Below are 12,766 nucleotides of genomic sequence, written 5' to 3' on the forward strand. Positions count from 1 at the left end.
ATGGTTTTCAGGTTTTATTGTAAAGAGACAACAACAAAATCTTTATGTACACACTCCCACAACTCCCCAACTGTCAGTTCTGCACCCAGCTCCTTGTGCCCCAGCCGGCAGCAGGACGCGGCGGCTGAAGCTAGACGACAACCGTCTGCACCTCCAGCGGGCCCTCCTGCGAGGCGATGACCAGCTCGCCCGCGTGCTCCAGGATCTCGATGTCGTCGGAGGACACCATGGTCACGGTGGCCTGCTCGGTGCCACTGGCACCCGGGCGGGCTGTGAGCACCGTGCCCTCGCTGATGGCTGAGGCCAGGGTCATGGCCACCTGCTCCGTCAGGCTCTCGGGGGTGGCGATGGTGATGGTGTCGGCAGCGGCCGCCTCGGGCCCAAGCGCCGCCTCCTGGTCCACGGTCACATTCTGCACGATGATCTGGTGTGCTGTGCCCGCCTGGTGCACAATGCGCTGCACCACCTCCATGATGCGGCTGTCCACCTGTGGGCGGCGCCGTGAGCCCGCGCCAGCGCCCGGCCACCCCACCCCACTCCGGGCCCTCACCTCCGTCTGGGTGCCCTCGATGACCTCCGTGGCTTCGCTGGTCTCCGCGTCGTCTGCGGTGGCCTAGACAGCGGGCCTGGGGTCAGCCAGAGTCGCCTGGGGTCCCGCCCCCGCCCCACCTGCCCCCGCCCACCTCAATGATGTACTCCTGGGTGTCGGCCACCACGGACGAGAACTCCACCAGCACAGTGTGCGGGTCCTCGGCCAGGACGGCGGCAGCAGCTGAGGGGCCCTCCTCAGACACCAGCAGCTCCTCCACCTCCAGCAGGCAGCCCCCTGCATGGTGGGTGGGGTGGGCACAGTCAGGGTGCCGCCCGGCCCAGCCCCTCCAGCCCGCCCGCCCGGGCGCCCCCACCTTTGGTGCGCAGGTGCCGGTTGAGCGTGCCATGCTCGGCGAAGCCGCGGCCGCAGCGGTAGCACTTGAAGGGCTTCTCGCCCGTGTGGTGCCGCACGTGGCGCACGAGCGAGCCTTTCTCCCGGAAGCCCCGACTGCAGAACTGACACACGTGCGGCTTCTCCTCCAGGTGTGTCCGAAAGTGCACCTGCTGCGCGTTCTGCAGAGACCGGCACTCAGGCCTCGGCCCCTCCCCCACCATCCCCGGGCCCTGGGCAGGCTGAGACGGGGGTGCCGGGGGGGGGCCTCAGGGAGGGCAGGGCCAGGCAGGGCACGGGGCGGGGCAGGCACCTTGGTCTTGTAGCGCTTGCCACACTCGGGGCAGGGGTAGGGCCGCTCGTCCGAGTGGACGCGCCGGTGCCCGCGGACGTGGGCGATGGTCTTGTAGAGCTTCCCACACTCCCCGCAGCGGAAGCGCCGCTCGTGCACATGCACCTCCTGGTGCTTCTTGAGCAGGTAGGCCTTGGGGAAGGCCTTGCCACACTGCGCGCAGGAGAACGGCCGCGGCCCTGCAGCCATGTGCGTGTCAGGCCAAGGCCATCCCCCGCCCATGGGCCACCCCTGCCCACTTCCCTGCCACCCACCTGCATGGCCCCTCTTGTGAGCCTCCAGGGTGGCCGCTGTGGGGAAGGCCTCGCTGCACTGGGGGCACGGGTGGGCCCTGGGCACACCTGCAGCCTCGCCAGCCACCTGCTGAGGGACCACAGGTACCCATCCTGCACCCACCCAGAAAACAGGACCCACGGGGTCAGCCCCGTCAGCCCCACACTGGCTCCCCAGGAAGCAGGGAGCCCACCAATGGACCTGCCACAGCAGGAAGCACTGCAGGGGGCCGGCAGCTGGACGGTGAGGGGACGGGACCCAGACCAGGCCCAGAGAGTACCCACAGCCGCCCAGGCACCTACTGTCTCCAGCTGCTCCAGCTCCAGCAGGGGCAGCTCCGGGGGGCTGTCTCCCAGGCACTGGGGGCTGGGCTCAGCAGCAGGGCCTGCCGCCAGGGCAGCCCCCTCCTCTCCAGCCACTCGCTCCAGGACAATGCCCGAGTTCTGCATGGCCTGACGCAGCAGGTTCTCACGGCCACCCTCGCTGGCACCGGGGGGCTCCTCAGGGGCCGGGGGCTGCAGACCAAGTGGGCAGAAGGAGCATACTGCAGCCACCCTCGCAGGAGGCCCCACAGCCACAAGCCCAGCCCTCACCTGCCCTGACCCCTGCCCACTCTCCCCCGTCTCCCACCCGGGGTGTTGTTTATGGACAGGACTGCCATTCCTAAGTGTCTCCCCCACAAACAGACTGAGCTCCAGGAAGGCGGGTCCTGGTCAGTCCAGTCTCCACTGTCCAGTGCCCAAGACAGACAGAAGTTTGCAAGGAGTAGATGGAGGACAGAAATGAACAGAACTCCTGCAAGCACCCCTATACCAGCCCCCACCTCTGGGCCCAGGGCCCCTCCTCCCCCTGCCCCACCTCCGGGCCCAGGGCTTTCGCGCCCAGGGGCAGCTCCTGCATCTGGACGTGGACTTCGTGGATGACGGTGCCCTTGGCATCCGTCACCAGGTGGATCACAGGTGACATCTCCACAGCCTCCTCTGTTACTGATGACGTGACCGCTCCCACGCTGGAGGCGCCAGACCCTTAGAGGCACAGCCAAGGGCCCTTGAGGAACCTGCTACAGGCCCAGGAAGGGAAGCCCAAGGGATCCAGCCCCCAGGCTCCGAGGCCCTGCTGACCTGCAGCTCCATCCGCCCTGCCGACAAGCATGTCCTTGCTCATGCCGAAGCGGATCTTTTCCGTGCACGGGGTGAGAGACTTGAGGTGCCGGGTCAGGGCGCCCGACTCACGGAAGCTCTTCCCACACTTGGCACACTTATAGGGGCGCTCGTCTAGAGAGAGGAATCAGCCCCGCGTGGCATGCCGGGCACCCAAGGGAAGGCAGACACGGAGCACCACCTGAGGCTAGGAGCACGAGGCCCAGGAGGTGGGCACCAGGGGGAGGATGCAGAGACCCGGAGGGAGAGGCAGGTGAGTACCCTGGGTGGGGCAGGCAGGCACCCTGAAGAAGGGGAGAGGATACCCGGAGGGATGAAGGAGGCACCCAGGGGTGGACACCAGGGAGAGGATGCAGATACTGGGGTAGATGGCAGACACCCTGGGCAGGGGAGGCAGGTGGGCACCCGGGGGAGGCAGGCACCCAGCACTCCAGGTGGCAGGTGGCCCCAGCTCACCTGTGTGCCGCCGGTGGTGCCGGATGAGCGAGCCCTTGGTCCGGAAGGAGGCTCCACACAGCTTGCAGGCGTGGTCCTTGCGGCTGCTGTGGGTGACCATGTGGGCCTTGAGAATGCTGCCCTGTGGGGGGAGGGTGGTAAGGCTCCGGGCACATCCTGAGGCCGGGCAGGGGCTGGGCAAGGCCTGCAGCCCGGGCTCACCGTCTTGAAGGTCTTGTGGCACAGCAGGCACACGTAGCGGCCGTCCTTGTTCACCAGCAGCTTGACCTGGGCCGGCTCAGCCTCCGCAGCGAGCCCCGCGCCCTGGGGAGAGGGGCTGCCCGGGACCTCCGCCATCTCTCTGTCCCCCGCCGGCTCAGCCTTGACTGCTACAATGACCTCTTTGATGTGCCCGCCACCTGGGAGAGGCAGATCCCGCATCAATCTCAGCCTGGGTTGGGCCCCTCTGCATACCCTCACCCAGGGACACTGCTGGGGGCCGCGCAGCATGGGAGGCTTTGGGCTCTGGCCAGGCCCAGGGCACACGCAGCACTGGAATGACCTGAGGCCCTGGGAGGTAGCCTGAAGGCGGGAAGAACCTGTGGCCCCTCGGAGCTGCCAGGGACGGACCCAGAAATGCCAGGGGCGGCGGCCTTAAGATGCATGGGGCTCCTGCCACTCCAGGGCAGATGGGACCCAGCTCTCCTTTCCAGGGAGGACAGGCTCTCCAGGGGCCACCAGCTGGCCAGCGGGAGCCCTGGCCCTGGGCAGGACGGCACGGCTTAGAAGAGCCAACCCGTGCACGGCAGCTCAGACAGCCCGAGGAGAGGAAGCTGGGCTTTCGCACTGCTCATGGGGTGTTGAAATATGACAACGTGTAAAGCTAAGCTGTAAACACACTTCACAATTTCTGCTCATATAAACAATGTGTGGGAAACGGTTGTGAAGCTGCTCCCTAGACACAACCAGAATGCGGCTGGCATCTCGTCTGGACTGGTCATCCCCTGGGAGCAGCATCACCGTGACTCAGGAAGCCCTGAAGGGCCCTGGCTGGCACGACCACTGGACAAGGGCAATGCCCCCACACCCCACAGCTGCCCTCTGATCTCCCAAAGAGGACAGACGTAACCTCCCAGAGAGGACAAGGGGGCTGAGAACAAGGGGGGACCTGGAAGGGGGAAGAGCATGGCTTCTTGAGTGAGCCCAGAGGGGACCCAAGCTTGTTTGTAGGAAACAGGCAAGAGTACCTGGAGGGAGGAGACGCAGGCACACCAGGGAGCCCCATGAGGCCCACTGGCCAGGACCCCCGCCCACCAGGCCCGGCCCAGCTCCCACACTGCCCAGTCCATGATACCCCAACAGCTGGGGCATGGGCTTCAGTTTGTTTCTCTCTGCACAGAGCTAAATGGCAGGCTGGGTGGCCCTGGGCTCAGTCCCCTGATGCAGCTGACTGGCCAAAAGGTCCCTTTAGGGACCCCAAGATGCCTGTGGGGGGAAGGACGCACCAAGGGCGCACTGAGAGACAGGGCGCAGGAGCCCAGAGGTGCTACTTGAACCCAGGAAACTCGTTTTTCCCAAATGACACCATCCTCCTGCCCCAGAAACCAAGTGCCAGGCCAGGATAGAGCACAGCCCCACCTCCCTCATGACAGCATTCCTGTCCCTATGTGGCAATGCAGGAATGGCCTCTGCCCACTGGAATGCTGGGGGCAGCATGGAGACAGGCTCAGGTGCTGCAGCTGCCTCCCTGCGGTGGAGGCCATGCAGAACCTGCCAGAGGCTCCTCCTACAACCCCACCACCCCCTCTTCCTGCTCCAGCCCTTCCCAAGGCCTTCCCAAGGCCAAGTTCTACCTGCTGTCCAAACCCACTTCCTGACCAGCTACCCACTGACCCACCTACCTGCCTGTGCCCCGCCCCAAATAATGACCACTTCCTTCCTGACTGCCCACTGCATCAGGCCCAACCCAGCTTCCCACTGGCATGTGCAGAGCAGGCTTTGGGCCCAGCTGTCACCTACCTGCCTGGGTACCCAGGTGCTCCTGGTTCTGCTTTCCTGCCTCCCCACCCAGCCCCAATGAGTGAGGGCTCGACCCTGAGCCTGACCTCTCCTAATGCCCCCTCGGCCACTGCACATCAGCACGGTACTTGGACCTAGAAGACAAGCTCACACGGACATCTAGCATGGTACTGCATGCTCACAAATGCTCCATAAGGTCTCACAGCAGCCCAGAGTCAGCAAGCACCAGGGGGTGACAGTCCAGGGCAGGGAGCAAGTCACCAAGTAGGGAGTGAGAGGGACACCCCACTCCAAGCTGCACTGACCTCCAGAGCTAACTGCTGGGGCAGGCTGTGCAGAGCCCTGGAGGGACTGGCTGGGGGCAGGAAAGCAGAACCAAGAGTGGGCGGAAGCATGAGGTGGGGGAGTCCCAGGAGAGCCAAGGCAGAATCTGGGAAAACACCGCTCAAGGAGCAGCCAGCACAGGACTAGGCATAAAGCAAAGACTTCCAGAGACTGGACTGTGCCCTCAAGCTGAGGCTGGCGTGAGTAGCCTCTGGCAGCCCTGCCCTGGGGGAGGCTCCCTTAAGGCCCTCTACCCTCCAGCCCCACCACATCAGCCACACCTCGACACAGAGAAAGCCCCACACAGACAGCCAGGGGCAGTGGCCTGGCTTACCCACAACGTCAGGTGCGTGGCTGATGTCGGCTGCCAGGGAGGCCGCCTCCACCACGATGTGGGCCATGGCGATGGACTCCTCAGTGTCCGGTGACACTGCCACCTGCCAACAGAGAACAGCGACAGAGGGGAGGCTTGTGGGGCTCCAGAACCCCCCAGAGAAGAGGCCTGGGCACCCTTGGTCAGCTTGAGAACATGAGCCTGGGCTCTGGGTTGCTGAGGGATGGTGGAGTGGGCTGGCCCCTCGAACCCTCTGTGCTGGGAGAACCTGGGGCTCAGCCCCATCACTTTCACGCCTCCACCACCGAGGGCCAAGCATGGCAGACTCGACCACTGCAGGGAGGACAAGTGAAGGAAGTGACCAACAAACTGGCATGGCACGGCCGGCTGTGCAGGAATGAAGGCACGGGCTGCCCCTGATCCCAGGCAGGTGGAAGGAAGGCCTGGGTTTGTAGGCTGGGGCCTCAGGAAGGGGCTGGTTTGAGAGCACAGGGTCAAGGAGGATGACCCAGGTTAAAATGTCATCTAGGCTGTTCCCCTGCAGTGCCTGAGGCAACTGACTCCTCTCTAAGCCTCCTGTCCTGCTTCTGTAAAGTGAGGGTGACATGCGCCCAGCCCACAGAGGTGGCGTGAGAATTTGCAGCCACTGCAGTGCAAAGCCCCAACCACACCATGAGGGCTCATCGAGGGCGGCTGCTTTTAAAGGAGCAAAGAGACCCAAGATCCCCGGGAACGAGGTGGTCTGGGCAGGACACAAGCCCAAAGGACACCCCTGAGCCAGGCCAGGTCCCCCAGGTTCCAGGAAAAAGGGCCCACAGGCCCCAAGTGGAGCTACTGAGAAGGCAGGACCATCCCAAGCCACCCCAGAAAGCCCAGAGCACCGCCAGGCACAGGGCCCAGATCCGCCCAGTGGATGCCTGTGGAGGCACCAAACAGGGTGGGGTGCAGTGTGGGCTGCCAGCCTGGGGGGGGGGGGGCTCACCTCCTCGTCCAGCAGTGCTGCAGCGGCAGCAGGGGCAGCAGGCAGGGCCTCCTGAGGGGCTCGCTGGCAGGCCTTCTGCATCTTGTGCTGGACGAAGTCCTCCAAGGCGGTGAACTCGGCCTGGCAGCGACCACATCTGTGCACGTCGTCCTCATCTGCCACAAGCCTGCCATCAGGGAAGCCCAAGCAGGGACCAGGCCGACCAGGCCATCGTGTGGCCACCCTTCCACCCGCAAGCCAAATCTCCTGAAGGATGGCAGCAGGCCCCACAGCTCCGTCCCTGGAGCTCCCACAGGCTGCTAAGGAACCCAGGGTGGCAGAGGCAGTGCCGGCCCCATGGGGAGCAGTGGGCAGCACTGCGTGACCCTGACCTCCCCTTGGCTGCCAGAATCCACTGAGTCAGGCATGCCCAGAGCCCCCCACTTCAGATGTGGAGGTGGGATTTGCCCAAGCTAGTGTGCAGACAGTGAGGCCGGAGTTGTGCCCACCAGGGCTCGTGTGAACCGCATGAAGTCTCCGTCTTAGAGGTCGTTCCCTTATCTGTAGAGGGGGCCAGAGCCAGCCTACGTGTCACCACAGGGATTCAGGGCGCTGATGCCTGTGCCGAGGGGGTGGGGCCTCTTAACCATGACCACCCTTCTCTCACTCTGACTTGCTGCTTCACTGTTGCCAAACGAGCATCACCCCACTTTCTAGAGGGGCTCTGCACCCAAGGCCAGCCAGGCTCTGACCTACCCAGGCCTTCCCCAGGATCTGCAGGAGAGATTTCACAGTCCCTAGGGGCCCCCTGTGAGCCAGGCACCTCACTGGGGACTTCTCCAAATCCTGCCAGCACCTTTGCTCATTCCCATTTTGGAAAAACAATCTGAGAGTCAAGGTCATCCAGCTGATGTCAGGGCCAGAACCCAAACTAAGGGTCGAGTGCAGATGTCCTGCAGTCAACACTAAGGGACATAGAGAGGAGCTGCTTCTCTGCTTCTGTACACATCTGCCAGTTCCCACCAGCTCATGCTCAGTCCCACGCCAAGGTCAAACCTTGGGCCTGGTGCATGAAGGAGCCTGGCCAATGTTTGCTAACTAGAGACTGAACAAAGGGCCACATCACAGTCATGACTCGCCCACAGAAGGCTACCTAACAGAGGGGTGGGTTCAGCCAAGAACTGAGATACCCGCTCCCTCCCCACTCGCTGAGTCTGGGCACCAGGGTGTTGTGGTTGAAGGAGCCCCTGCTCCAGGCGAGAGCACATCCAGCCATTCCACGCTGAGACAAGGCCACAGGCAGGCAGAGGATGGCAGTCTCCAAAGGGACCCCTCTCTAGGCAGGCAGCACTCTGAGGGGCACTGACCCTCTCCAAAGTGGAAGAGGAAGGGACATGGAAGAAAGGTACAAAGACTGTGTATCCTGTGGGGACAAAGACTGCCCCCCAATATCACTGGCCAAATCCCTTCTTAATGGGCCCGGTTTGCAGCCTCACAGGACAAGCTCAGGGGACCAAGACAGGCGGTCTTGGTCCCAAAACTGTCAGTAGCCACATGCCAATCACTAACGGCATCCCTGGCGCTGTCTGAGTGCACTACAGACTGCCTCTATTTTCATTTTTCACCAGCAATCTACGAGGCAGCCAAATCCAGAAGTTAAGGGGTGGGCTGGGGAGTCACTGTCCCAGGGTTCTATCATGACCTTGCTACCTACTTACTAGCTAGGTAACCTGGAAGCCACTTTCTCAGCACTGACTTGAATTTTCTTCATCCATAAAATGGAAATAATCGTAACAACTATAGCACACCCTGGCAGGAGTGGTTTGAAGACGAGAAGACCTGACACAGAGTGTTTGATACATCATTAGCTGCAATAGCCACCCCATTCCTTAAGGGGAAATGGAAGCTCAGAGGGGCGTGGTCACCTGCCCAGGATCAAAGAGCTGGAAAGTGGCAGGTCTGCGACAGAGCCTGCAGGCTGGCTACGGTGCACTGGTTCTCCACCACTGGGCCTTGCTGCCTGGGGGCCCCACGACCGGGCTAGCCCGGGACCCCGAGCACGGAGAGGCCCGAAGTCCCGCTCCCCTGCATCCTCCAGCCCCACCCCAGCCCTAGACCCGGCCCGGAACCTAGTGGCCCCGTCAGGTGTCAGGTCAGTAGGAGGGGACCCTGCTCAGCACCGGGAGGCAGAGTGGGACTGGGCCGAGGGCCTGAGCGGACAGGGCTGGCAGGTGGGGATGGTCTGCAAGGTCTACACGGTCAGCTCCCGGAGGGTGGGGCACTCGTGAGCGCGGGCGGGGACAGAGCACTGGGGCCCACGGGGGTGACGGACGCCCGCAGCAGAAGCCCGCGAAGGCCTAAGGAAACCTTGGGGAGCTCGTGGAGGGCCGTGGGGGCCGCGGGGACTCGGAAGGTCTGTCGCGCCCGCCGGGCCCGTGGAGGTCCCGATGGCGTGGCGGCCCCACGCCGGCCGCGCCCAGACCCGTCTGGTCCCGTTACCTTCCTCGCCGAAGGGCGCCGGGAGGCCCAGGAAGCCGCCAGGAGCCAAGGCCGCCGCTGCCGCCACCCCACCCTCGCCCGCTCCCCGCCCGGCCTCGGCCGGGGCTCCTGCCGTATGCGCGGCCGTCACCCGCACTGCCATCGCGCCCTCCATGTCGCAACGCGCCGCAGGAAGATGGCGGATTTACGACCGTGTCGTCATAACAACGGGTCGTGCCGAGGCGAGCGAGAGGGGAAGCCGAGAAGGCGGTGGGGCGGAGTCAGGGCGGGTGATGGGCAGGCGGTGGGGCGGGGCCTGAGGGGGTGACTGAACGCTGAGGCGGGGCCCGGCTTACCGAGAAAGGACGCGGCGAAACCGGCTGCGTGGAGCATGGTTGGGTTGGAGCAGACTGGCAGGCGGCGGGGCGGGGCCGGAGGCTGGGAGGGCGGGGCCTGACCTGGGGGCGTGGTCAGGTTTGAAGAGAGCGGGGCGGGGCGGGCCCACAGCTGACACGAAGGGTTAGTTGGGCCCGGCCCCCGACCCCCGACTCCTGGCCCAGACCGCGGACCCGGAGCCCCGAACCCCGACCCCCGGCGCAGGCCTGGGTGCGGGAACCTCCCTCCACCCCTGCGGGCTCCGCGGACGGCGCCGAGTGCGGGGGCGTCCTGCGGAGGCTCTGCGAAGCCCTTAATTCTTTTTACGGGAATACTTAATTAGTGCTTGGAGGTAGGGCCCTACAGCCTCCCCTCATGCAAGGTTCCCACCGCGCCGTCAGAAGGACGGAGGTGCCGGCCACGCTGCACCCTAGGGGTCGCGAGAAGAGGGAGGAGCACATGCAAACAGCCTCGCGCGGGCGGCTCCGCGCGAATGAAGTGCCCGCCAGCCCGCAGGGGGCGCTCGCGGGGTACTGCTCGCGGCGGGGGCGAGCGCGCGGGGACGAGGGTAAGGTTCCCTTTTGGGGTGATGAAGACGTTTGGGAACCGCGTGGTCGCACAGCCTTGTGAATGTATTAAGTGCCCCTGATGGTGCACTTTAAAGGGGGCTGTTTTACGTTATGTGACGTTCACGGCAGTTAAAAAATGCTATTTTTAAAAAACATATGGTCAATCTATTCTTATTGAAAGCAGCAGCACCGGTGAAAAATAACAATCCATCAGTGAAATAAATAATAAAACGATACACTGAACTAGGGATTTAAAATTCAAATTCTTAAAGATGAAAATGTATAAATAATTGTAAATGTTTTTAGGAATCTTCCTGCCAGGAGGTGAAATCTGTTGCAAGGCTGAATTTATAAGCTATGGGAAGGTTGGTTATTAAGGAGCAGAATAATTCCTCCTTTGCACAGAGACTAGTGGATGGCAATTCTATGGCCCAATGGGTTTTAATCAGATGGAGATGTGACTGTCAACAAAATAAAGCTATTGTTGCAATTCTTCCTGCTAGGATCTATCTACTGTTCTTTATTCATTAAATTTTAATTTTTTTACGTGTGCTGACTTCTTGGATAGTCAAAAGCTGGACACCTGAATTCTAAACCATCACCCAACACAAATCTCAAGCATTCTCCGGAGAAAAGATACCTGGCAGCTTTTAGCTTCTTAGATTCCAAATATCAATCCTTTTTCTGAAACCAGGCTAGTAAATTTGACCTTTCATTCCTGAGTTCTGGTCCTGCTATGAGAAAAAGACCTTTTATTTCAAAATATAAATTAGTGTTTTTCAAATTTGAGTCATGATCAGAATCACCTTTTTAAAATTGTAAATTGCCAGTCAATCTCTGAGATAGGTCCAGGTGATTTTGACTTATTTGAGAGCTACTAATTTAAACTGCCTCCCTGTGCCCTCCAGGAATGTGCATTTAGATAAATTATCTGGGATGGTGGAGTAGGGGTGGGTCGTTATGTACGTATAGAGCAAATGTAAATGGTATATAGGCAGAAAAAAGATGGAGAACTATTTTTCATTAATAGGACTGAAAAAATGAACATATCAGAAATACATATTCAAATGAAAATACGAAATGCATTCCAAAGTAAAATGAACTTTTTTGGATTATCTGTTATTGGATTATCAACAATATTTCATTAGCCCAGAGTATAGAAAAAGTACAGTTGAAAACACCATTCCACCAGATTGCATTTCCAAATGACCCTTTATTACAGAATACAATAAGAAAAAGGTATTCAAAATGAACAAATAAGAACCATCAACCCTATTTACAGTGTGAGCATAAGTCAGTCTCCAGGAATCCCCAGTGGCCAGCGGCTCAGGTGTTCCCGGGGCCAGCCCTACCTGGAGCCCCAGAATCAGGTAGATAAGCCCCGCCCCCTCAGCACTGCCGGCCTCCAGGGTAGGCTGAGCACAGACACCAGGGTCCCTCAGGGGGAGCGGGACCTCTGCTCGGGAGGAGCAAGCAGGCACCCAGAGGAGCTGCCCCACGCGCAGGATGTCAGGAGACAGGTGGAGTCACTGGATCGGGCTAAGGTAACAGCCGGGTGCTTCCTGCAGGTCTCTAGCTGCTGCAGGGATTTAAGCAGAGGGAGTGGCCGAAGGCTTTTCCAGAGCTGCTATGCAGAAGAAAGACTGAGCTTCCCCAAGCCCCTGGCCTCCAGGGTGGGTGGTCGCTGGGAGGGGAAAACAGGAGGAGGGGCAGGTTTCCGTTTGTTAAAGCTGCCCGAATGCAGTGTACTAGAAATGGGGTGGCTTTTATAAAGGGCATTTATTAAGCTACAGGTTACAGTTCTAAGGCTGTGGAAATGTCCACACTAAGGCATCAACAAGAGGATACCTTCTCTCAAGAAAGGCTGATGAGGGGTTAAACCTCCCTGGCACCGTGGGACAGAAATCCTAGAATGAGCTGAGACTCAGCATCAAGGGATTGAGAAAACCTTCTCGATCGAAAGGGGGAAGAGAGAAATGAGACAAAATAAAGTGTCAATGGCTGAGAGATTCCAAACAGAGTCGACAGGTTATCCTGGAGGTTATTCTTACGCATTTTATAGATATCCCCTTTTTAATTTAAGGTGTAATGGAGATGCTGGAAGGAAGTGTCTGAAACTGTAGAGCTGTGTTCCAATAGCCATGTTTCTTGAAAATGATTGTATAACGATACAGCTTTTGCAATGTAACTGTGTGATTGTGAAATCCTTGTGTCTGATGTTCCTTTTATCTATGGTATGGACAGATGAGTAAAAACTATGGATAAAAAAATAAGCAAATAATAGGGGGAACAAAGGTTAAAATAAATTGAGTAGATTGAAATACTAGTGATCCATGAAAGGGAGGGATAAGGGGTGTAGAACCCTTACCACTGGGCGAAGTTGCCAGGGGCCACCCCTGGCCACTCAGAGAAGGGTGCGCTGGCCGGGCAGGCAGGCAGTGGGTGCAGGAGTGGACAGGCCTGAAGTCGCTGGGAGCAAAGCAGGGCGACAGGCGGTGAGAAACAGAGTCCCTGGCCCCACTGCAGCCCTCAACCCCATCCTATTTTCAGGTGGGCTCCGGCTG

At 60.3% G+C, this 12,766-nt stretch overlaps 1 protein-coding gene across 3 annotated transcripts; it reads right to left on the bottom strand.

The window, feature by feature from the left end:
- Position 1: 1 nt before the first annotated feature.
- E4F1 (E4F transcription factor 1) lies at positions 2-9,684 on the bottom strand. Of its 3 annotated transcripts, none has more exons than XM_077142148.1 (14): positions 9,615-9,684; positions 6,802-6,956; positions 5,820-5,922; positions 3,365-3,561; positions 3,164-3,284; positions 2,669-2,821; positions 2,406-2,572; positions 1,850-2,062; positions 1,529-1,637; positions 1,236-1,453; positions 906-1,104; positions 684-826; positions 551-613; positions 2-487 (listed from the first exon to the last, which is right to left on the bottom strand). In XM_077142148.1, exons 1-14 carry the CDS (start codon positions 9,649-9,651, stop codon positions 131-133), a joined length of 2,235 nt encoding a protein of 744 aa, XP_076998263.1. In that variant the 5' UTR covers positions 9,652-9,684; the 3' UTR covers positions 2-130. The 3 variants fall into 3 exon arrangements, with proteins under 3 accessions (XP_076998263.1, XP_076998262.1, XP_076998261.1); XM_077142147.1 differs by lacking the exon at positions 9,615-9,684 and adding an exon at positions 9,280-9,489 and having other exon boundaries at positions 1,529-1,634; XM_077142146.1 differs by lacking the exon at positions 9,615-9,684 and adding an exon at positions 9,280-9,489.
- Between the last annotated feature and the right edge of the window lie 3,082 nt (positions 9,685-12,766).

Source organism: Tamandua tetradactyla, chromosome 23 (assembly GCF_023851605.1).
Source record: "Tamandua tetradactyla isolate mTamTet1 chromosome 23, mTamTet1.pri, whole genome shotgun sequence".
Classification (NCBI taxonomy): Eukaryota; Metazoa; Chordata; class Mammalia; order Pilosa; family Myrmecophagidae; genus Tamandua; species Tamandua tetradactyla.

Bases quoted from the DNA above. Each gene is read 5' to 3' on its own strand.
- E4F1 (XM_077142146.1), bottom strand. From the start codon at position 9,433: ATGGAGGGCGCGATGGCAGTGCGGGTGACGGCCGCGCATACGGCAGGA. The intron at 2,063-2,405 runs GTGGGGCAGGGG...CTTGGTCTGCAG, and splicing joins CGAAAGCCCTGGGCCCGGAG to CCCCCGGCCCCTGAGGAGCC. The intron at 1,105-1,235 runs GTGCCTGCCCCG...CGGTCTCTGCAG, and splicing joins GCAAGCGCTACAAGACCAAG to AACGCGCAGCAGGTGCACTT.